This window comes from Pyxicephalus adspersus, chromosome 4 (genome assembly GCF_032062135.1).
Source record: "Pyxicephalus adspersus chromosome 4, UCB_Pads_2.0, whole genome shotgun sequence".
Classification (NCBI taxonomy): Eukaryota; Metazoa; Chordata; class Amphibia; order Anura; family Pyxicephalidae; genus Pyxicephalus; species Pyxicephalus adspersus.
In genome coordinates, this window is record NC_092861.1 from 82,975,480 (window position 1) to 82,998,817 (window position 23,338).

Here is a 23,338-nt window from a genome sequence, read left to right on the forward strand (position 1 = left end):
CTTTAGCTGTATTTCAAAGCAGTGGGTGGTTTGGGTTTAAATTTGGTTTATACCTTGACATATCCTTTAGCCGCTATTCCAAGCGGACGTTGATAAGGGATCACATGACCCCACAGAATTGATGCAGATACATAAAGACGTAGTTGTTCTTCCCACAGATCAACTCTGTAACAACAATCCCCAGCAAGCCAAGAAAACAGAAAATCTTTACTCCAAAACTAAACCCACAATTCCAAATACTAGGAAACACCCAATTTTTTACAAATCTATTGGGTGGATTTGTAACTTAATATGTAAATGACTTTATCAACTATTACAATAATGGAAAGAGAGATAACCATGAACAATATTCTAAGAGGGAGAAGAAAAGACTCCCAGGACATATCTTTAATTAGAATGTATCTTTTTAATGAATAGACAGGATAAAACCCTTTTAGCAGAACATCCACAGTGCAGGATAACAGCGATGACTCCCCCTGATCCTAGTTTTAGACAAAACAATCAGTATCCAGCTCAGAGTGACCCAGCTAAAGCAGATTATCAATTCCCCAGCTTCAGTCTGTGAGCAGGATCCTATTCATATGAAAATGGCATGAATGTGTGAAGCATGTAATCACTCTAATGGCCGGGTCTACACCTGATGCCAAGTGACAGTGCTGCTACAAAGACAGCCACACAATAGCAAGCAGATGTAACTTGGAATATAATCTAATTAAAGACTCCATGTTACCAGCCACATTTTTATATCCAGCAGGCTGTGCATGTTTATTTGCACACATGTGGATTTCTAAGTACACCTAGTGCATTTGGCTGCTTTTTGATGCAGTTTTTATTGTTATATGGTTAAAGCATAGCTGTAATCAGCAATTTGTATGCGTGGTTATGCCTGTCCCAGCAGAAAGCATTCTTTATGTCTAAAATGTTCATTTATTTGGTGCCGGAAACAGGGTCTTAATGGAAGCTGGTAACTACATTGTTAAATAACATTTTTATTTGTGTCTGCAGAATTTACAATGCGCATCTGCCCAACAATGCATCTGCAGGGGAAAGTACACAGATACAACACTGAGTTCAAAGCTTTGAATGATATACCCTGAATGAGATTAATGCAGAAATACACTGCTGGGATGGGGATAACCACCAAGGTTATATTAGATCTTTTTTTTACCTGTGATAGAGAGTGTGAATATTTGTTCAGCATACTTACACTTTGGGCTGCAGCAGAAAAAGAAATGGTGTGAATTTGACATTTAATTGTGGATAATTCTCTCACACACCCAGACATTTACATACACACACAACTCTGGCACTGGAGGCATCCTATTATATATATATATATTTTTTTTCAATAAAAGAAGGTGGCTAATATACCTATCATTAGGCATGACAACGAACAGTCCAAATGTATGACATATACACAGACCGCCTATGTTTGCATGTGTGTTCTGACTTTAGATACACATTGTAAGATAAGGGAGCATGATCATTTTGGTTCCTAAATAATGTACAAAACAAAAAACTCCAGAAGTTATTTTGTCTTTTTTGGCTTTGACAATGGTGCAGCTTGTACTATCAACATTTATGATCCAATGCAAGGCAGCAGAACCTTAAAATACAGTCGTGTTTGTCTTGAGCACCATGCATTGATTAATATGTATATTAATGAGTATAGTGACACCACAAAACTCCAGCTGGGATGTAATTATCATGTACAAGCAAATGCGCCATTACTTCTTTCACAGACAAGCTGTAGGGGTGAAATAAGCACAAGGCACACACAGAAGTCAGGAGACTAACCAATTACCAGACGTTCAGACACATAGGAGAGGCCATGGTTATTACATTTGTGACACAAAGGAAGCTCTCCCAATGGGCCCTTTACACAGGAGTCTGATGTAACACATGTATCAATGAGAGAAGTAAACACAATAGCAAAAAAAGCTTATAATACTGCGTGTCCTATTGATGATGGCCACACACATATAAATGTAGGTATTTCCTGCGGTCATTCTGACACAAGATCACCCAAACTTTCCTTGATATCTCTGCAAAACAATAATTCACTGCAAGATCTCACATGTTGCAAAAATAATGTAAAATACAATACGCAAGGTCTGTGATCATTATTACGATTACTCTTGGAAGAATTTTTATCTCACATTTTCTTAATTCCATACAGATTAAAACAAAGCACATAGGACACAGCTTATCACCGAATGAACAAGTACAGCAGCCATAGGGTTACAATCTTACTCTGTAAATGCCCACAGGAATGACACCATCTTCCTGTAGCTTTCTGTATATTGGGAATTTGCTGCGATCACACAAAATGCGTCAATTTGCTGAGTTGTTACACAGAAACCCAGTAACAAAGCAGTATATTACAAATATGCAACATTAGACAGCAGTCATGTAGAAGAAAGTACAAGATACCTGTCTATCAATATCCAAAAATGTTATCATTTTATCATATAATATGTTCGCTGCAAAAATCTTCCAACTTAATGCTCTAGAAAAAAAATGCAATCTCATGGCTGTCTACCAAGGTCTTAATGTTCACAGACTGCCAGGCCAATTGTGCTTAATCTGCAAATATGGAATCATGAGCCTCTAACGGGCCTGGAAGGAATTAGCCTTTGCTACCATGTTGGCATTTTTTTTCCTAGTGACTGTGTGTATGCCCATTTAAAAATTAGATTAAAAAGATCCTGTACTTTATTTTTCAAGAAGCTGCATAAAATAGTATTTAGTATCATTCTCTGTTCAAATGACCTTTCAGAAAAGAAGTGACATTCACAAGCATTAAGCCAACGTGTCCTCGTTAAATGCGGTCTGTGTTGCAGTGGAAAGAGCAGGATCCATCTGGCACTACCACATCTCTGCGAAACCTAAACCTGCCAAGACTCTCTAGAGATCACCCCCACCCTTCCCCACACACCAGTGATCACACCAAACTACTTACACTATCATTTTTCAGCTGCAGTGATTTTACTTTACATGAACTCCTTACATAAGGTAAATATATATATATATATATATATATATATATATATATATATATATATATATATATATATTATATACACATACATAAATAAAATTATACATACACACACACGAATATAGGTTACATGCAAAGATAAATTGCGGCTCCATGGCTTGTATGATCTGATGTCTGTTTTTTTCCCCCTTTTGTTATTCAGATAAAACATATTTTTTTGCAGAACATTTATTTACAAGGTTAGTATTTAGGAGCATACCATGCCTGATTTCCTAGTCTTTATTAGATGACATAGTCACTTTATGTGTTGGCGGGGTTATTTAGTGTAGGGGATAAAACACTTCCAACACTTAACCTCCAATTTAAAGCACCCTCCTCCACCCCCTAAAACTGACTTGCTACACCAGCTGGGGATATTTCTCTTTTCTTTATTGTGTTGATGTTTAGAAGGATGGTGGGGGTGGGAGTTAATGATTGTAACCTGTAAATTTTGTACTATTTTATTGTAAGACCGGAAATATTTTGCCACAAATTATAGCAGGTAGTTAACATTGATTAAATAATTTCAAATAACTTAAATCTATTCTTTTAAAGCACTGCATTCCAAGCCATAGTATAAAATAATATTATTATAAATAATTATATGTATTATAAAATATACTCCTCCGGGAGGACAAAGCTACAGAGAGACAGATTTAGTACAGGTATAAAACACAGAATTACAAAACAGCTGCAGTCAGTGCAATATTTGTCACAACCAAAATAGTTGTATTGTTAGCCGATGAAAAAGCTTGAAGAAAAGACTGAACATGACAAATTCTTGTAAACATCCCACAGGTCAGACAATCTCAGCTCGAGTTTCCCGATGACTTGCACATACTCCATTTAGAGTAACATCATCCTGTAAGGTGGTCCTAAGGTGACCTTGTGTGCACGGCTAGGCAGCATTGTATTACAAGCTGTAAGCAGGAACTGCATAAATATCAGCAAATCAAAAATAAAACATCACACATAGGTATGTCTAAACAGGAAGCAAAGGCGAGTCTCATGAGCTCACCAACACATTTTTACCAATTTTATTATAAAGTCAGTAGACATAAAACTTTATTACACCTTGCATAAAAGAGCGAAAGTGTTTTTAAAAAGTTACTTTATCTAGGATTTACAATATTAAATACCAAACCAAATGAATGTCTTCAATGCAAAATGCAATCTGAAACTTTTATAGAACGTACAACAACAATATTTCTTGTATAGTCTGAATTGTAAATAATGCAAAAACTCCACGTTTACTTAGCAGAAGATTTAGCTATTGTAATAAAATGATAAAAGTCAGAAAGTCACAACAATGAGTTAATCCTATATAACTCCATATAAAACACCCATGTAGCTGTGCCCTAATATGAATCTATGATTTATTATTCTATTAATAAAGTGTAAACACAACATACTAAATAAAGTGTAGCAATATATTTCGAGGTGATAATTTTACAACCAAAATATCACTTCTATTCTGGCATGCCAAATTTAATACGTGACATTCTGTTCTATTTCGCTTGATTGACTTTTAGATATATATATATATATATATATATATATATATCTCATTAGAATTAAGCTGACATAAGGAATAAACTGATTCTGCTAGACCAGACAATCCCAGAATGTTTAGAAATAGAAAAGAAAAAACTGGACTGACTGAATGCAATTTCTCTGTACTAGGCAATAGGAGTCATTGTCCTTATACTTCAACCTAGGGGAAAAAACTATTGCTTAGGGTAAAGACATTGAAGAAAATATGAACTTTTGGTGAGTTTTGGGCTATAAATGCTGTTGTACATGCTTATAAAATATTATGATTGTGATTTCCCCACCCTGGCAGATTCTAACAAAGGACAATGTACAACACATTTCTGGCCATCTTCCCAAAGTAACATGTGTATTTTGCAGAAGTGTGTCACATTCTTTAGGTTCATCTGTGTTTCAGGGTGTAAAATGGGCATTTCTGGAATTCCAGGAGGGAGGAATACCAGTGCACATGGATGGTATGCAGTACACTCGGGGGTTTTGATGTTTCCCAGGCCCTGGTGTCCTTGGACATCACTTCTAGAAGACCAACAGCACCATTTACATTACTTAGATGTTGACCTCCTTAGGAAATACTAAAATAGTAACAAAACTAACAAGCAGGACTTGTCTAAAACTAATCTTTAAGAAATAACCAATGAGAGGAAAAGTTTCCTTCATTCGATTCCAAGCCCAATTCTAAGATAACTAATCAGAGAATAAAGAATTACAAAGCTTCCCATATAAATAAACCTAAGAAAGTGATCAGTATTCATGGAATAACTGTTACCCAATCCCTGCAAGCATCTACTATATCCCTGAATTATTAATACATTGATGAGCTCACCAGATTTCACTTGAGAGATATCTCACAGAGAACAGGAAGTTTCATTATTTGGAGTTTAGATTTTACATCAGCACAGCATCTTGGTGTTCGTGCTGACTACCCTACTACAATTCATCTTCCTGTTTAGGCATTCAAATTATTTACAAAGGAGGGGAAATTCCTTGCAGCCCATATTTTAAACTTTAAGTATACAGTAAGAAAATGGCTATAGATTAAATCCCTGTTCTCCAACATACTTACAGGAGAGGAGGATAACATGTTATTGGCCCTCCATTGTCCATAGGTGACAGTGCCGATTGTCCCAACAATACCAGTCACCATCATGGCTATGTAAGGCAGCGATAGCACATGAATAGCAGAGTCTGACCACACTTTTATCTAACACAGGTAGAGAAATGCAGTTTGGTCAATAACCAACTACCTGTTCACCCTGATCTGTCTACAGTCATGCTCCTTTTTTCCCCAGTCTAAAGCTAAGTACACACGCCCAATGGTGTACAGTGCCAGTCGTCTACTGTCTGAACGACCGTCCTGGCAGATCCACGGACAATTGACGACTAACGCGGGGTGCTGTCGTTCTCCCCCTCGCCTCTCCATTGGACAGAATGATGCTGTATGTACAGCACTCGTTCATGCATTGTGCAGTCCTTAGTCGTTGGAAAGGATCGTGAAAGATCTCTTCCAACGACTAATATTGCACGTGTGTATGCGGTTTTATTCATATAGGAAATTTAGGGAGAGTTTAAAAATGGAGGGAGCAATGCTTACAATTACATTTACATGCTAGCGTTTAATATGTACCTACATATATGCTTATAAAAACATATCAAACCAAAACTTATTATGTTGGAACCACCAGTTTTTAATGCATGGTCTTACATTTTTAATTTAACGACCAGCGATAATATACTGTGTGTTTACCAATGAATTTCCAAAGACAAAGGTTACTGTGAAAGCAATGTAAAGACCAATAATAGCAAGCATGTCCAACAATTAAAACTTAACAAGACAAATTCTAAAAGTAATTGAGATATTTGAATACAGACAGTGTAAATTTGTTTCCTGAAACAGATGTGCTTGCATGCTACATTACAGCTATTGACTCATCTCTGAATTCAGCCAGTGGGGAGGTCAATCAGATGCGACACAGGCAATGCATGCAAAACTACAGCATTTCCAAGCATCCATAAACTTTAATGTAAATGGAGGCAGGGCTTGCAGTCACAGAAAGGAAGTGATTGTAGGACCTCAATTTGTTAACAAAAGAAAAAGACATAAGACAGTCTAGCTGTGTGGATAGGTGCACAGCTACAGGCAAACAGATGCAAAAATGGACTTTTGAATTCAGTTCCATTATAAATCGCGGATTTTAGGAACTTCTACTTAATCTGTTACCTGATTCCACAACAATGAATCTGAAAGCTGTGCGTTTGCTGCACTTTGCACTTTATCATATTGCTATACAATAATTCTTACATAAATGGTAAATGTTTAACTGTAAACACCAACACTATTTAGCTTCAAAACCAGAAATCCAAGCTCTGCAACATGTCAAAAGGAATGCAATAACAGGAATACTGATAAAAAAAAAAATAGAAATGACATGGAATTTAACGTATTCAAGAAAGAACTGCAAAGCAGATGAGTAAAGTATTACTGTACTTATAATCTGACATCTGCAGCAAGGAAAATCAGTCATTTAAAAATCCTCTAATGCACAGAGAGGATTTATTAGTAAATATAACACAAAATACATTTCTCTATCAAGATTCCAAGTTAGAGTAAACAATATTAAGCACATTTTAAATGGTGATATGCCCATGCCATAGGAAGAGATCACAGGAACATGCAGAGAGCTTAGATGGACAGTTGCTGCCTACAGATTCACTCGAAGTATCACCATGTGTACACAAGTTCTCTGAGAACAATCACATGTAAAACCACAGCATGATTAAACTTAAAAACTTACATAAAATGTGGGCTGTAGACAGATTCCAGTTTTGTCACGTTTCCATAAAAACTAGACACACAGAGGGGGCATTTGTAAAGTTCAGGCTTCTCGAGATACGGAGCTAGGAAACTGCAATCATAACATGCTACTGAACAAGAACAGCGTTTCCTGTGAACCTACGCTAACAGGAAGCCTCGGTTCAACAGAAAAAAAATTAGGTTTCTAAAACTACGATTGTATTGCAAAGAAAAAAAAGCGCCACATTTATTCAAATGTAACGTGCCTTACAACTGATAGAGCATAGGAGGAAAATAAAAGGTCAGATTTGGCACAATGTGTGACTGCAGACACCTAAAAGCTTTTCTTTAGGCCATTTTAAAAGTATGGGATGTAAAATGTAAATTCGGGTTTAAAGTCTAAAGCTTCCTCCATAAAGTATTTCTGCATGTGACAACAGCAGATTAATTAATCTTTATTATTATATTAAGTATTATTATAAATATTAAGTTGTATTGATAAAGCACTAACACTTATATTACATAGCCGTTTACAAAGTCCATAGTTATGTCAATGGGGCTCACAGTCTAACAGAGTCTAAAGTTAATTTTTGAGGAGAAGCCAATCAACCTATCTGCGAGTTTTTGGGACATGGGAGAAAATCAGAGTACCCAAAGCCCATACAAACACAGGAAAAAAAAAAAAAAAAAAAACATACAAACTCAGCACAGATAGTATCCTGGCCAAATTCTGAACATGGGACCCAGTGCTGCAAAGGCAATGCTAGCCACTGAGCCATCTCACTGGGCACAAATATAGAAATGAAAATCTAAGTTAGCAAGCTACCTTCTCTCATATGTCTACATGCTGGAGCTGTGAACAGTGATGCTCTGGAAACAGACCTTTACTTTCTAAACTTACTTAAAGCTACCTACACACGTCAATTTTTTCTCGCCCGATAATCGGCTCAGGCGGATATCGGGCGAGAATCTGCCGTGTGTACAGCCCACGTCGTTCATTGTCCCTGTATCCATTTATTATTATTATAATTATTATTATTAAACAGGATTTATTTAGTGCCAACATATTACGCAGCGCTGTACATTAAATACGGATTGCAAATGACAGACTAATACAGACAGTGATACAGGAGGAGAGAACCCTGCCCCGAAGAGCTTACAATCTAGTATGGACGACAAGCAATCCTAACGCAAGGGAAGGGGTAGAGAGTGCAGTAGAGTGCCGCTCTGTCGCTCTCCCCCTCCCCTCTTCATAGAGCAGAACGGTGCTGTATGTACAGCACTCGTTCATGCATCGTGCGGTTCTTATCGTTGGAAAAATGCAGAGAATAAAATGATAGTACACACCATTCAATGACTTTCTTTTCTATCAATCAAGGTAGGTTCACATAGATGCAGTGACAGTAAAATAAATAAATGAAACTAATTTTATCCATTAATGCCCAATGATAAATTATTTACAATTAGCTAATCTACTGACTGGAAGGCAGAGAATCCCTTTAATATTGTGCAGCAGCCTTGAATGAACCAACACACATTAATATTTTGGCTTACAATGTTGAAGTGTATAACTTAATGGTAATAAGCAGTGCTCATTATACTCAATAATAAATAAAAAAAATAAAAAAAAACAGGAATCACTTGATTTCTTTGTGGTAGTTGAGAATATATGTCCCTTGAAGTACATGAAATAATAATTTTAATTAAAGATAATTTCTATAAATTGTGATGGACATTCTCTCACCTTCCAGGCTGTCTGAACAGGAGGTTCCAATCCCTGTATCTCCACTGTCAGATGTAATGCTGTGTCTCCGTGCGTGGCTACTCCTGCCACTGGGTGATGCCACTGAAGAATGCCACAATGAACTGGAGAGCCACCCAGGTGAGGGGAAATCTGTGCCTGGAACCAAAACACATGACTTGGTAAATGATCACATATATCTGAAGAAATTACAAAACACAGTAAATAATGCACTTTTTATTTGAAAGAACTAAAACAAAGGTACCCATAGATCCTAGAACAAGAAAATAGCCTTCTATAGATTTCATAAGATTGTCACCGATATCCTTGTCTTACTTCGATGATTACTGGGGACTGGTTAAGCTGGATTTTTTCTTCCACAGTGTAATTTTTTGCAATCCCCATTTCCTAACCTATAGTAATACACAAGTATGTTTGTGCAAGTTAAGTGTTTGTATTTAAGGTAACATCTTTTGGAACACTAATCCTTCTGCAGCTAGATCGTATCTTCAAGGCATCCCTTAAAATGGAAACATTGAAGAGCCTTTGGTCATATGTTGTCTGCAAAAAGCCACGGAGTGTACTCATCAACAGACTTCTATCTACCACATCATTTTTTCTCCAAAGCATTCATATAGATGGGTCGTTGTTTGCTTAAGTGTCTCAAGGAATGTAAACCACATATATAATGAACAGCAATGCTTTAAAAATATTTTGAGGGTACCTAATAGAAAATAAGACATATGGATGTGGTTATGTTTCACAACTGCATTATAAGTGGCCCTGAAGCCCCATACAGACAAGTCAGACTTGTCTTTTGTGAACTTTTTCAGTGACAGTAGAACAAAGGAGTGGTGAGGAGGCAGTGGGTATCTCCTTGTGTCCCCCCACCCCATCCCAATAGCATATGACATGGTTCAGTCATTTAGAGATCAGACACAGTGGATTGCTATTCCTTAGGGCAGCGGTCCCCAACCACCGGGCCGCGGCCCACTACCGGTCCGCGGCGGTGTTTTCAGTGGGCCGCGAGTACATGATCCATTATTGAAAACGAAGCGGCACCCAACCACCATCCGCGGACTGGAAGTGGTCCGCAGCGGTGTTTGTATGAGATGCCGGTAAATGTACACAGTAGTCTGTGTACAAGCAATGCGAGCACATGACATGCAGCTCGATTGGCTGTCAGATGTCATGTGATCGCTTTGAAGCAGCAGAGGTGCACAGAGAGAAAAGAGAAGACGCCAGAGTATGTCTTCTCTTTTCTCTCTGTGCACCCCCCGGTCCTCAGAGAAATTTCCTTCCGTGAAACCGGTCCCTGGAGCCAAAAAGGTTGGGGACCGCTGCCTTAGGGGACAGCTATACAGACAAAATATGTATTATACAGAATATAAATGCTCATCAAATGTTAAGCAATGAAAATTTTAATTTCTCGACTGTCCTCTATGACAACATAACAAGTTTTCATGCCTAAAAATCAGCAACAGACATTACCTGTTGGAAAAAATCAGTAGGAGAGTTTTTAAACCATATGTGAACACAACCCTTAGGATTCATAAGAGCCGAGGAACACCGCCTAGGCACTGGGGCATGCGTGCAAATTGTAAATGTGCTAAAGCAATCAATGAACATCCAGATTCAAATTTCTATGTTCCAAATATTTTCAAGTGCTTGAATACTTGTTGGTTGCTATTAGACGATTGAATCAAGTTGCAGCAAGATGATCTCTCTAGATTATGGTCAGACTATGTAAAAGAGAAATCTATCCAGCACTTGTATAATACAATGTAACTGACCATATTTTTAATACATGCTAGGATTTAGACATTTTAGTAATATAAGATAATTTCAGTACATCTCAAGGACAGCCAAGTGAGTTGATAAACAATGAAAAATTGTACAGGATGATAAAAATACTCCTCAATTTTTGGCTTCCAACAATCAAACCAAGAAGTCTGTGTTCGTAGTAAATCTGATAGAAAGGAGACTAATGGCTATGTACAAGTTGTCGGACAACTGACCATCCCTGAATAACATTCACGCTGCTCACAGTTCTCTTCAATATGTGGCTATGCTGGAAATGCTGCTGTCTTTACTCAATAGAAATAGGAATCTTTGGCTATTCATTTCAAAAAAAGTTTGTCCAAGCTGATAGAAAATTGCTTTGTGAAATAAGAAATATCAAGAAATTTCCTACCCTTTACAAGATTGTTATTGTAAATTATATCCAAACTCACAATATTGCATGGCTAGTTCCTGGCTGCAGACGGATTATCTCACAATCTAATCACATTGGATGAATGTTTGTGGGCATTCCTTGAGCTCTTCACACATCCCCAGGCCGACTATCCTATGCTAGGCATACACTCCTAGATGAACACAGGATCAGAAGATATTTTCCTGAATAAAAATAAATTGTCTGCCTTGTACTACTCAATACTGAACAGATTTCACATGCCTAACCTAGCTTACAGGGTGATCAATCAACCGACACTCCAACCTATTCTCGATCTATAGAACAGACTTCCCTGATCAATGGAGAGAAAGTTATCATGATAATGTGTACTTTTTAAATCTTTCGATTGAACCATCTTGTCTTTTAAAGATATTGTATAGTGTAACTCTAGCATCAGAAGAATCAATGTATCAGGCTGGGATCAATACCAAGCAAACCATTATTTTCCACTAAAATATGATTGGGTTTAGGAAGCCTTTCTGTTGCCCCGCTTAGAAAAAACTTTTTAGCAGTTGCATTGTGTTATCAAGACGTTTTGTACTACAGCACTTAATGTAGCTAGTTTGGAAAAGAAAAACTGTGGCAAACTGAAAGGGAATATAGGTCTGGGCAAATCAAAAGATGAACCAATGCAATAAAACATATTTACTGTCAACTTTTTATTGTTTTCTGTGTCTGAATGTTCCCCTCACTTCCTGTCAATTTGATGAGTCAGGCAGAACAGGAATGAAGAGGAATCTCTTCCACCTCTCAATGTGTTGCTGCAGCCTCAGACACATATGGTGGGAGGATTAGTGTGCAATGAAATCAGAGTAATTTCAAAACAGGAGAGGAGCCAGAAAACTTAAGGTAAGCCTGAAGCTTTTGCAGTGTTCTCCCCAGCCCCTTTTAGCAGGGCGCACCGCCCAGCACGTTTCAATAACCACCCGGCTGTTTTTGGGTGGTTACTGATGAATTGTGTCACAATACCGGGGCTGCCACCCGACTGCAACTCCTTCCCACCCCGCTCCAAAAAATTTCTGGGTTTAGCACTATAATATTTTATGGCCGGTTTTGTCAGTGGACACACAGACTATCTGGTTCCATAATGCACAAACTGGCAACTGAATACTGGACCACAGTGGAAACAAACATTATGAGGATGGACCGGCCAAAACGCATACATAGCATTTGCATTCATTAATCATCAGCATTTTTATTTTATCTCTGCACTTCTAATCCATATTTAATCATTTCCTTTAGCTCTTTCATATTTTTATGTCTCTCAAGGGATGTAGCCTGATTTCAGAGGCCTGATACATTTTCACTTTATGATATATACTTCTCTTTAATGTCTATTTCATATTTCCTACATATAATACAACATATTAGTACTACACTGATCTTCGTAACATCTGCAAATCCAGCTATACTACAAATGAACAGTATAGTTTTTTTTTTACATTTAAATAGCGGACCTGTCCAGGCTACACTACTATTGGGAAAAGTTTTATTAATTAGTTTATTAATTCAAATCAGCCAATGTAGGCACAGCTTCCTGGTACCATGGCACTTCCTATGTCAGACAACCATTTACCACATACAATATTCATCCTAATAAATACAAAAGATGGTTACCTCACAAGTCTGGTATTGCATATGGTTCTCATATTTTTATAGCATTACTATAAATCTTTCTCCACTGCAGACAAGGGCAGAAGCCAAATACAGAACTGACATTTGCTGTGGATGTAGATCCAAACAGTATGACCTCATTTCTTGCATGGATTTCACCGTTTCAGCATTTCTCCACTTTGTACCCCTTCATAGCAGGCAATATTTACCTAGTGTGCAATTCCCTATTTTACAACTTTCCTTGCAGTTGACACCTCCCAGGCGCTCACTTACACCAGTCTCGGAAGAGGTATGAAGGAGCTTTTCACACTTACTAGCATTTACAGAAACGCTCTAATAAGCGGTTGAAGTGCCACATGTCTGAAAGGATCATCCCCTGTCCTATACAACACAGCGTGGGACTAAACACTAAAAAAAAAAAATGGTCTTGGCTGGGATGACTTCATTTACAAAAGTGTATAAATGTATTCTAAATATGCTTTATTATATTACAAATAATGTAAAGGAATTAGAATCCAGAAGAAAGGTTGAATTCTGTAAAATTTGCTTTTGATATATAAATGAATATAGCAAACAATAAAATGAAAAATATAACTATAAAATATAATAACTAAACTAACTAACTATATAACTATAAAACTAAAAATATACTATAGGTCAGAAGGATTTTTTATCAAATATTAAAAAAGCAGTCTTCAATCTGAAAGATACAGATAATATATAAATCTCAGCTGAGACACGTCAATGATGTACTACTTCAAACCTCATCCCTGCTGTCAGAGGATAATTTTAGGGTGTCTACATTTCTCATCATTTATACATAGACAAAGGGAGTTGCTTAGCAGCAGGAGGTAACACGAGAACAGTAATGGCTGCAAATGCAATGGAATTATCAACAGGGAAAGTTTTATATATATAAAACTGAACAAAGATGGGGTATGGGATAATTCATGGTCATCATTTGATATCCTCTTAATATTTCAGGTTGATACAAAGGGATCTGTAACTGCTTGGCAAGGATTAGTGCACTTAAAGTGTTGGTGCAATATTCTATAGCAAATTGAATATAGCTTCCAGAACAAGTGTGATTGCTCCTCTAGGTACATGGGGATGAACTTAAATGCCTTTCAGAGAACCTCACATGAAAAAAACAAAATTACATGTGAAATACCGCCAGATCACCTTAAGTGCCATCACATTTACACACAAATCAGGCCAGGTTTTCGGTACAGATAATGAAAAGCCGACTATGGCTCCAATTAAGCAATGCTGATTTTATAGTATTCACATGCTTCCCTCTGAAGCTGGTCTGCTAAGTATATGAGAATTGTGGGCGTTACAAGAAAACAATTAAGTAGCATTCACGCCAAGCTGTATACTGAAACTGTTCTATCACCTTCACCTCCAGGAAAAATCAAACAAAGCGCTGCACTTCCTGCCACTGTCCTTGGATGAAAGTAAAACCTGAATACCATGAAGGCACCTTTCCAATGGCTACAACCACAAAATGAGAAATGCTATTGCATCCATTTATTCAACATGGGAAAAAAAAAAAGATGTTGGGGAAACAAAAGAATTAAAGTTTGGAGGGGAACATTTTATAATTAGGTTTATTGGCATCAGGTCAGTGACATGATTTGTAATAAAAGGGCATTGTAGAGAGGCAGAGCCTCAAGAATGTGGGAATCCCATTATTTACAGCACAGAATATCATTAGAAGGATCAGAGAAGCCAATGGAATCTATGTGTGTATGGGACAACAATGAAAAATAAAATTCTGAATATCTGATTTTCAGGAACCTAAGGAAGCACTGCAATACAAATAAGATAATTCTATAGGGGGGGGGGGGGGGGGATCAAAGCACGGTCACGGTCTGAACAAATGCCAAACATAAGAGGAAACCATAGGCAAACATGATTTAGAAACACCACCACCACCTTCTCTGGACCCAAGATCATTTAAAAAAATCAAAACTGTCCTGTAGTCTGATGAAATGTGAAAATATGGATGTCATGTCAGACAAAGAAGAGAGAAAAAAAAACATCTAATTTGCTATCAGTATAAAGTTTAAAAGCCACCATCTGATGGTATGGGCGGCAATAATTCACATTGCAGGGCGCCATTAATACAGATGGATATACTGTACATATAGGTTTGGAGCACATTTGTTGCCAATCACACATGGTCTCTTTAGGTACGGACTTACTTTCAGCAAGACAATATCTAACTGCATGATGAATGTGTTACCATAATAACAAAGCTTGGGTATGAACTGGTATGCATGTTACCTAATGTAAGGATTTCCAAGCAATGGATTTTGATAGTACGTCTTAATGGAGTATTGCATTGGCTGTAATTCGAACCCACATCGTGATGAATTTAAACATTTTCTACATGCCCCTATCTAGCTTTAGTGTCAAGTACTCTCCAACCTAACTACCCCTAGGGGTAACCCCCACATGAAAAGCACGCTGTTGCATCTTTTGTCTCATATTGGTTCCTAGAAAATAGCAGTGCACATTGTGCCGTATACCCGCAGAGTATTATAGCTGTATATATGCAGTGTGAGATGGAAATGACTACTTCCCCTGACTGCTAGTCTCAGGAGATTTCAAGATGTCACAAGTGTGCAGCTCATGGTTCTCTTAGCTAGGAGATCTCACAAGTCCTGCACACAGAGACCATAGACAACACTGGCGACTAGACCTTTGTTCTCTGCCTGCCTTGTTGGCACCGATTCCAAGGTGGAAGTATAAAGACAAGGAATATTGGGAGAATTATAGAAGTCAATAATATACCCCGGACTATTAGTTCAAGGTATTAATACGAGTGAGTGGATAATGTGGTAAGAATAGGTTGCCAGCAATGCAGTCACACTCCAACCATGACAGGTTTCCTTTAACGTACATCATTTTAGAATGTAGTCTCTTGCAGTACTTCCCACTTCTTGCAGTACTTCCCCTGTGCACAGTCTGTATATTATAAGGCATGTGATGCCAGATGCAAACATTCCACACATGAGCTCAGTTTTTGGTCTTATGACTAGGCTAGATAAGACACCATAAAGAACAACACATGTTTAACATTTAACAAAAAGAACAGTAAAATGATTTATACCAGGAATGGTCAACCTACTTGAGGCCCTGACATCACCAAAGGGCTGCACATAAAATACAGAAACCTGTGAAGGTCTTTAGACAAGCTGATGTATATAGACTGTTAGGAATAAGAGATCCATTGCATGAGACTGCTAGAGATCACTGCTATTACAAGTTGAAAGATCCATATTTTTGCCCCTCACAGCCTTTGAATACTTATTCAACATTTCATATTTATCTTGGCAAGATTAATTATAAAGGATTATTGGAAAAAACTAAATAAAAGTGAAAAGGGTTGGGTAGCAAAACAAAATGACAAAATAAAAAAGAAAAGTACTAAAAGCCACTCTAAAGATTATATTTTCTTTCAATGGTTGAGCAGCAAAACAGACCACTGTCTATAGAGGGCCAAAGCCCAGCGTGCAGCCCGGGCCACAGGTTGGCACCAGCGATCTGTACAAAACCACATTGAAAGCTTAATTATTAAAAATTTGAGCAGGGACTTATTGGACTGCATTTCCTACTCATTTATAAAAGTGTTTGGTTTATAAAAGCAGCAGAGAAGTTAGTGTATATTGTTGGTACTCAATTAAATACAAAGGACATTAGGAACTAGACTACTGCCAGAACATACCTTCACCTTCTACCTAGGATAAAGTAAATCTGTAATTGGTACAGCTGCTACAAAAATAAATAAAAAGTTTCTTCCATAATGGCTAAAGTAACTGTGGTCATACCATCACAGACTGTACTTATCTCTTCCATGAAAAACATCAGTAATGCATGTTAAAAACTGTAAAAGGTTGAGAAATGGCCCTGGATTAGTATATTAAAATAATGCAAAAACTAAAAACATTGGCTAGCTGTCCTTCATGAAAACAGCATGGTCTGTACGCTCTCATTTGCTCTTACACTGCTACACAGACTTTACAGAAAACATTTGGATAAGATAAGTCTCAATAAACAGTAAGACTGCCTGCACACCTCCAATAATTGTCGTTGGAACAATCCACAAAAGATTATTCGATAATTGTTACCAAAGACTAAAATTGGAATATACTGCAACCTAACAATTTGTATGTGCAGTGGTTACACACACACAATGAAAGACTAATTCATATAGTACAGGTCAAGTACCCCATTCCCCTCATTCTGAAGACACATATTAAAGAGTTGCCCAGGAAAAAACAGTGTATGGGTCTGCCAAAGGTCAAGGGGGAGGTCTGCAGCCTCTGGTTATATAGTCTGGTGTTAGGGAATATTAGACCAGAATGTTCCCAAAGCCCAAGAGCCTGTGTTCCCAGAACCCAGCAATAATAAAAGTTTTGCCATTAGGATGATTCATATTGTACATCAATTTCTCCAATGCCTGAAAGTAAAACTGTATACCTGGGCTGTAATCCATGTATCTCAGATGCTTTCCAATGCTTGCATTTTCACTGTGGTACCTTTACTGGGGCAATGTTTATAGTAAAACAAAGTAGGGAAATCCTATCTGGTATTTATAGGGGAAACGGTCAGGGTAGAAATATGGACACAAACTTCACTGACATGTTTTTAAAAACTACAAGCTATGAAGTTGCCATCTTTATACAGGTAGTCTCCGAGTTAAGGACATCCGGCATACAGACGACTCCTAGATACTCACTTGTGTGCAGGATGGAGGCTTGATGGGGGGAGGGCGGTTTGCATGACTTGCAGAAGAAATGTTTTGTAAACCCAGCTGAGGTTATGGGTTATCTTGAGCTTAAAGACTGCAACATCTTGTAAAGCTGCGTACACACTTACAATTTTTATCGTTCAAAATGAATGACGAACGAACGACGAACAATCGATTGGGCAAAAATCGTTCGTAAAAAAAGTAACCAACGACGCCGACAAACGAGGAAAGTCGTTGGAAACGAACGACCGGACCGGCGGATCGGATGGCGATCGTTGACCATCGTTCGTGTGTAACACTTTAATGATCAAGACAAACTCTGCAGTTGTTTCTCTTTGCATATCAAAGTGAAACTTGCTCCAAAAGTTTATGAATGTCTAGGCTTTGCTTTGTTTGTTATTAACTCACAGTGAGGATTTTATACAGTAACTGACACCTAATAATATGTTGAGACAAACATCTGTCCTAATTGCATTTATTAAAATAAAGTACGTGTTCTGACTTACATACAAATTCAACTTAAGAACAAACCTACAGCCCCTATCTTGTATGTAACCCGGGGTCTACCTGTAATTGCCTTAATAACAGGTAAGTTGCTGTCTGGAACAACTACGTGTTTATTCCAGGTCAGGAACAAGCAGCAATACCAAGAAGCAAGCCAGCCTGGAGCTTGTGTTTATATCCCATATTCAGGGGTGAATTATAAATTCTCAAAATTTGGCTAAAGTCTGTGATCTTGCTCTTCAACTTACCACTCATATACACACTACGATTATCTACATAGTCACCAACAGGGAGGAAGCCAGTGAGCAGCTGGTGCTACAATCTGCCAGCGTTTAGCAATGCAAACTAATATGATGACGGCCAGTTATGCCTTGTGAATGTCTTCCACCAAGACAACTAGATGTCACAAATGGATCACCTCAAATATTAGATCTGAAGAATCTTTCGTATGTTTGGATAGAGTATGAAATTGAAAATATCTGCAGTGGGGAAAAAAAGCCCTAAGACACAACAAAGAGCGCAGTGTGCGCCCAAAGTAAAAAGGAGATCACCTCTTAGTCGTCCCTCTGCTTTGGTGGTAAGTCACCAGGTCAGGTACAGAAGGAGCATCTCCTAATCACAGACAGCAATGGGAAGGGTTTCTAACCTTTGGATATATTTTAGAAGGAACTATAAATGAAGTTACAGTTTAAAGAAGACCTTGTGGACCTCTTTTACTAAAAACATCGGATCCCTGGCTATCAGGCTGATCCAATGGCTTCAGTACTTTCTACATCACTGATCTAGAACAAGCATGCAAACTCGGGATGTGACTTTCCACATGAGTACTGGCAGATGATTACTTAGGTGCTGGAAGTTTAGCTGGTAATGGTTTTGATGCCCTAGCACATTTCAGATTTTGTACAATCTCTAATACTTATATCAGAGTAAGAGTCTTATCACCATGTAAACTAAAGCTACGTACACACTTCCAATTATTATCGTCGGAAAACGAACGACGAACGTTCCTGCACGATATACACGAACGATCGTATAGCACCGATCTTGCACATAGAGGTAACGACACGATCGTTCGTAGATATTGTACTCTCAATAGATACGATCGTTTGAACGATAGAGGAACTATGTGCACGACAGGAAGTGAACGGACGTTCGTTCATCACGCATGCTCTGAACATGGACGATCAACGAACGACCGTACACACGAACGATGTTCAAGGATCGTCGTCCAATCCGATCCGTCGGTCCGGTCGTTCGTTTCCAGCGACTTTCCTCGTTCGTCGGCGTCGTTGGTTACTTTTTTACGAACGATTTTTTGCCCAATCGATCGTTCGTCGTTCGATTGGAACGATAAAAATTGGAAGTGTGTACGCACCTTAAGCGATCTGGTGATCTTCTGTGATTGCACACAATTTATATCTGGCATAAATCTGCACTGCAGACATAAATACTGCAAACTGCTCATCAGGTATACATGTGATAAACATTATAAAATTAATTTAACAATCACCAGCAAAAAAAAAAAAATGGAACAAACTACTCTAGGGGAGTTTTAACATGATGTAGTGCTAACCTAAAGTCTACAGATCCTGCAATTAAACACAAATGGTCGCCTTGTGTTTGGCCTTTGAAGCAGGGAGGGGTGGGAAACATCTATTATCAGGTAATTGAGAAGATACAATCAGGTAATTCTTTCTAACCTATAGCTGTTTTCCTGCAGGAGACCTGAATAGAGGTGAATGTGGGCGTCTAACAGACAATAGACTGGGACAAAGTTTATTATATATGGGCTCCGAAAGTCTTCCCTACCATCTGATCGGTCCTTACACACCAAATAAGCAATATATATATATATATTTATATACACACACACACCAGGAACAGAAGGATGATCTCACAAGTAATGTACACAACGAAATCCAATAACAAAAAGTTTTAGCCCATTACTAATTAAACGGATAAAATGAATAATAGGGAACAGAGAGCCCATTAGGAGGAATTAACTGTTTAATTGCAAATAGTGCCAATCACCAAATGAGGACTGAATAGGATTGCCTGTGAGGGTCACCAAACATCTCAGAATAATCTCCCCAATACAACCAGCGGCTACACAAAGGTCAGAGGGATTTTATAACGCGCTCTGATAAAGGAGAAGTGACAGCAAGCTACAAAAGAACAATGAACTCATGTCATCTGCCTGAATTAGGAGAACAAGGAATCTGTGTATAAAGAATCCAGAAGTGTGAATATTCTGCCAGGTTTGGGTGAAATGTGGCGGCCATGCTGATATCTTTGTATTGCTGGAGTAGGAATGTCTCCTGTCATTAGTAACATGCACTACACTCACTTCCTTTACATGAGTCAGAGAAGAAAGCCAGCAGAGTTCAGTAATTGGGGGGATACAAGACTTGTATTCAGAGCAGGATGGAGGGGAAATGAGGGCCACAGCCATCAGCAGGGACCCTGAACATTACAAGAAATCCCAGCGAGATCAGAAATATACAAATGTGACTCAAAGGGCCAGACACAGAAATGGGAACTACAGGGCATGTACAATAAATGGGAATTGTTGGATTGCTAGATAAATCCTGTATAATAATAATTACATGTCCCCTGTACACACAATGCTGTACTGAAGTATAGCAAATACAAATCACATCTCAATCAAAGATCTATAGGAGCCATACACACTGATCTGTACATACACTGCCCCCTATTATACCCTATGGGGGGGGGGACACCATACATACCCCAGTATACAGATACCCCATAGGGGTCACACAGCAATCCCTGTGTAGAATAGATATTGGACACAAAGTAACATTGTGTGAATGTCAGTGTTAAGTGAATAGGCCATTGTGGTAGCAGTCACTGGCACTCCATGGATCAGACTACAGATCGGTATACAATGCAGTGTATGGAGCGCTATGTACGATCTCATGGCTGGATCTGATCGGTGATCACTCTCATCGCTATACATAACGGAGCCCATTGTCTGTGCCCCGATCACTACAAGCCACTTACCTGCGCTGAAAGTGTTCAATCCGTAATCCGGGATCATCCTCCCCCACATACCTGCGGGGGGCCTCACAGCAGCCGGGGGATGGAAGCGGCGATCAGCCCGCGGGGGGAGCTCGGTGTAGATCCGGGGGCGGCCTGCGGGGTGGAGAGATGATGCCAGGGGGATCAGTGCTCCATACTGGGCTCAGGATCCCGGGGTGCTCCGGGGGAGGCTGTACACATGTCCGGTACCCCGAATACCGGGGAGAGAGGAGACGGAGGTGTCAGGGCCGGGATACGGAGTGTGAGTCCTGACCGGATTACATGGACTGACTGGGGGGAGCACAGGGGGAGGGGCTAAGGAGGGGGCGGGGCCAAGGCTGCAAGCAGAGCCCGGCACTCACTGACACCTTCCAGGCTGAGGAGCGCTACAGGCCCTGATCCCTACCCATCTACAGTGTGATCACTGCCCGATCCCTACACATCTACAGTGTGATCACTGCCCGATCCCTACACATCTATACAGTGTGATCACTGCCCGATCCCTACACATGATCACACTGTACATGTGTAGGGATCGGGCAGTGATCACACTGTACATGTGTAGGCATCGGGCAGTGATCACACTGTACATGTGTAGGGATCGGGCAGTGATCACACTGTAGATGTGTAGGGATCAGGCAGTGATCACACTGGTACACACGTGTAGGAATCAGGCAGTGATCACACTGTATGTGCCCTATAATACAGTTATTCTACCCCTAGGTGAGACATGAGGCATATTTACCCCTATCCTCCTGCCTGATCCCTACACATCTACACAGCGTGATCACTGCCTGATTCCTACACATGTGTACCACTGTGATCACCGCCTGATCCCTACACATCTACAGTGTGATCACTGCCTGATCCCTACAAATCTACATTGTGATTGCTGCCTGATCCTTACATATCTACAGTGTGATCACTGCCTGATCCCTACACTTGTATATAGTATAATGCCCCTCATTACCAGGAGATGCCCCCGCCATCAGCTGGTTGCCCCTGGAAGGTGTATATTATTCCCATAGTCTGTATACACTTCCCTGTGCTGCAGCCATAGATGGCTCTGACCGGGAACAATCCAGCAGAATGGTGAGCACTGCCAGGGACATGGACTCCTCCTCCTCACCAGGCCCATGTACATATTTCTGGGGAGATTCCCCTGTGCCCCATGTTACATGTATGGCCGGGGGGAGTCAGCGATACAGAAATGGAGGAGCAATCCTCTATAGTGGAGGTGAAGGGAAATGCTTCACTAGGAACATTCCTGTGAATAGAATTGCCCTCACCTCATGTGAGTCTCTAGGACAGGATATGAAGGGAAATGCACCCTGGGGTATGACAACAAACACCGATATGGGGAAACCTTTTCCTGTCAGAATGTGTATCAGCATCTTGTAACCTGTATGGAGTCACAGTTCATCAGTGAAGCCATAACCACACCACAACCTCCCGCCAGTCTTACCCAGTCCCTACTCTGGCACCATACCCCTGCCATGCCCAGCCATGGTCCTGTCAGGATTGAATTTGCAGTCTGATAACTGCTTATATAATTATTATTATTATTATTATTATTAATAAACAGGATTAATATATTGCCAATATATTACAGAGTGCTGTTCATTAAATAGGGGTTGCAAATGCCCTGAAGAGTTTACAATCTTTATTGTTTCTGATACTATCGCCACCTTGTGGAGGTGCAAAAGCTTCATTTTGTTTTTTTGTTTAGTAGGGACAAAAACTCAGTAGGAATAGCTAAATGATTTATTTTACAAAGCTTTACCAGAAGGATAAGGGTCTGTATTGTAGCCATGTCATATGATAGTAATGTTCAGGTCTCAATGGCTTCACCTGGAATAGCCGTCACTTTTATAAAAATAAGGATTCTTATCTTGGTGGGAACGCCGAGAAATGAACGTGAATCTTCTTGTATTTTACTGCTTAGCCTTACTGTCCAACACAATTACCAACCAAGAGGAAGAGGTATGTCTCATGTCTCACCTAGGGGTAAATAACTGTATTATTGGGCAGCAAGGAGGGCGGGGGTAACTATGCCTCATGTC

General features: G+C 39.2%; 1 protein-coding gene across 5 annotated transcripts in view; it reads right to left on the minus strand.

Moving 5' to 3' along the window:
* Positions 1-23,338, minus strand: part of CEP85L (centrosomal protein 85 like) — a 99,940-nt gene that overhangs the window by 54,567 nt on the left and 22,035 nt on the right. For 3 of the 5 annotated variants that reach the window (XM_072408815.1, XM_072408814.1, XM_072408812.1), the window contains exons 1-2: positions 21,258-21,551; positions 9,127-9,282 (exon numbers count right to left, since the gene is read on the minus strand). In XM_072408815.1, coding sequence (XP_072264916.1) covers positions 9,127-9,282; positions 21,258-21,306 — 205 coding nt within the window. In that variant the 5' untranslated portion in view covers positions 21,307-21,551. Of the gene's footprint in view, positions 1-7,383; positions 7,519-9,126; positions 9,283-21,257; positions 21,552-23,338 lie in introns of those variants that run through there. The other 2 variants (XM_072408813.1, XM_072408818.1) reach the window with 2 other exon arrangements.